The sequence below is a fragment of the Aplysia californica genome, unplaced genomic scaffold (genome assembly GCF_000002075.1).
Source record: "Aplysia californica isolate F4 #8 unplaced genomic scaffold, AplCal3.0 scaffold00296, whole genome shotgun sequence".
Taxonomy (NCBI): domain Eukaryota; kingdom Metazoa; phylum Mollusca; class Gastropoda; order Aplysiida; family Aplysiidae; genus Aplysia; species Aplysia californica.
In genome coordinates this window covers 370702-371927 of record NW_004797566.1, presented here as the reverse complement: position 1 = coordinate 371927, position 1226 = coordinate 370702, and the positions used below count along the sequence as shown (strand labels likewise).

The 1226-nt window shown below is 42.6% G+C and overlaps 1 protein-coding gene across 1 annotated transcript in view; it reads left to right on the top strand.

Annotated features, from left to right (window-relative positions):
- The first annotated feature begins 249 nt into the window (after positions 1-249).
- The window catches only part of LOC106012225 (carboxylesterase 3B-like), a 2182-nt gene continuing 1205 nt past the window's right edge, over positions 250-1226 (top strand). Inside the window, exon 1 of the mRNA XM_013084482.2 lies at positions 250-401. Within this exon, the coding sequence (XP_012939936.1) occupies positions 299-401 (103 nt within the window). The 5' untranslated portion in view covers positions 250-298. The remainder of the gene's footprint in view (positions 402-1226) is intronic.

Genomic DNA, 1226 nt, shown 5'->3' with positions numbered 1-1226 from the left:
GAGAGAGAGAGAGAGAGAGAGAGAGAGAGAGAGAGAGAGAGATTATGTGTGTTGGGTGGTGGGTGGAGGGAAGGAAGGCTGGAAGGCGGGAATGACAAGGGTTGTCTACAAGACCATAATAATATGGTACTTCAGAACTAAGAGCTGGTCAAGTGTGACCACCGGCAGTCTCGCGTCACGTAAGAAAGGTCAGGCTTTTTGACCTTTGACCCTGTCCACCCGTTCCAGCCAGAAAAAGGAAATACACTGAACAGTATAGACACTTTTGGGCTGTTTGGCTCTGGGACATTCTGTAAAAATGTCTTCATCTCAGGACATATGCAAGTGCCTCGCTTTCCTGGCGAGCATAGCCGTTATCCGGTGTGCTCCAGAAATACAGTTCGACTTTGGCAAAGTTCAAGGTAAGTGTTTTACGGCGCTTGCAAGTGCATAAAGTCATATGAACGCAAGGGACACAGAAGAAAACATTTTTCTTTCTGATAGGAATTTTGAATTTTGTCCTAAATAATGCTCATTGTACCGACTTATTTTTCATTAGTTTTGTTTCTGACTCCAGCAACTCCACTTCCTTCAATTACAAATACTTCGACTTGCGCCTGATTCCACCAACCATTGGCACATATTTATCGTTAAGACAAAAAAATAGCACTAATTTAACGTTATGCAAGCCTTTCAAATGCACCATGCCAACAAAGCATTTACAATTTTGCGCCGAGAGAGAAAACAAATCGTTTTACTCTTTAAACGGTTGTGCCACCCAAAAATTATCTTTTCTAGCTTGTTTCAATATTGCAAACCTCAATTTTGACAAACTATTTCTTGAACATAAGTAACTGATACTACCGATTAGAAACTGCATTGTACATCTCGGTCAGTGACAAACGATTAGCTTTACTACCCACAGACCTCAACTTATATAGAACTAATCACATAGTTACCATCTCCCTTCCAGTTACCTCACAGGGCCATTGTCTCATCTCTTCCGATCTTATCTCAGTATGTGCCCATCATCAGTCTTTTCACCATCGGACTCATCTTTTATATCATTTCTTCCCTTGTCTTGTAGGCCCATTTCATGAAAACAAATCAGCGACCCCGACCCAATGTCCCAGATGCCAACCTGTCCATACATTCCGACAAACCTCCCCAATTTCTCATCCCCCCTCTCTCTCTCTCTCTCTCTTTCTCTCTCTCTCTCTCTCTCTCTCTCTCTCTCTCTCTCTCTC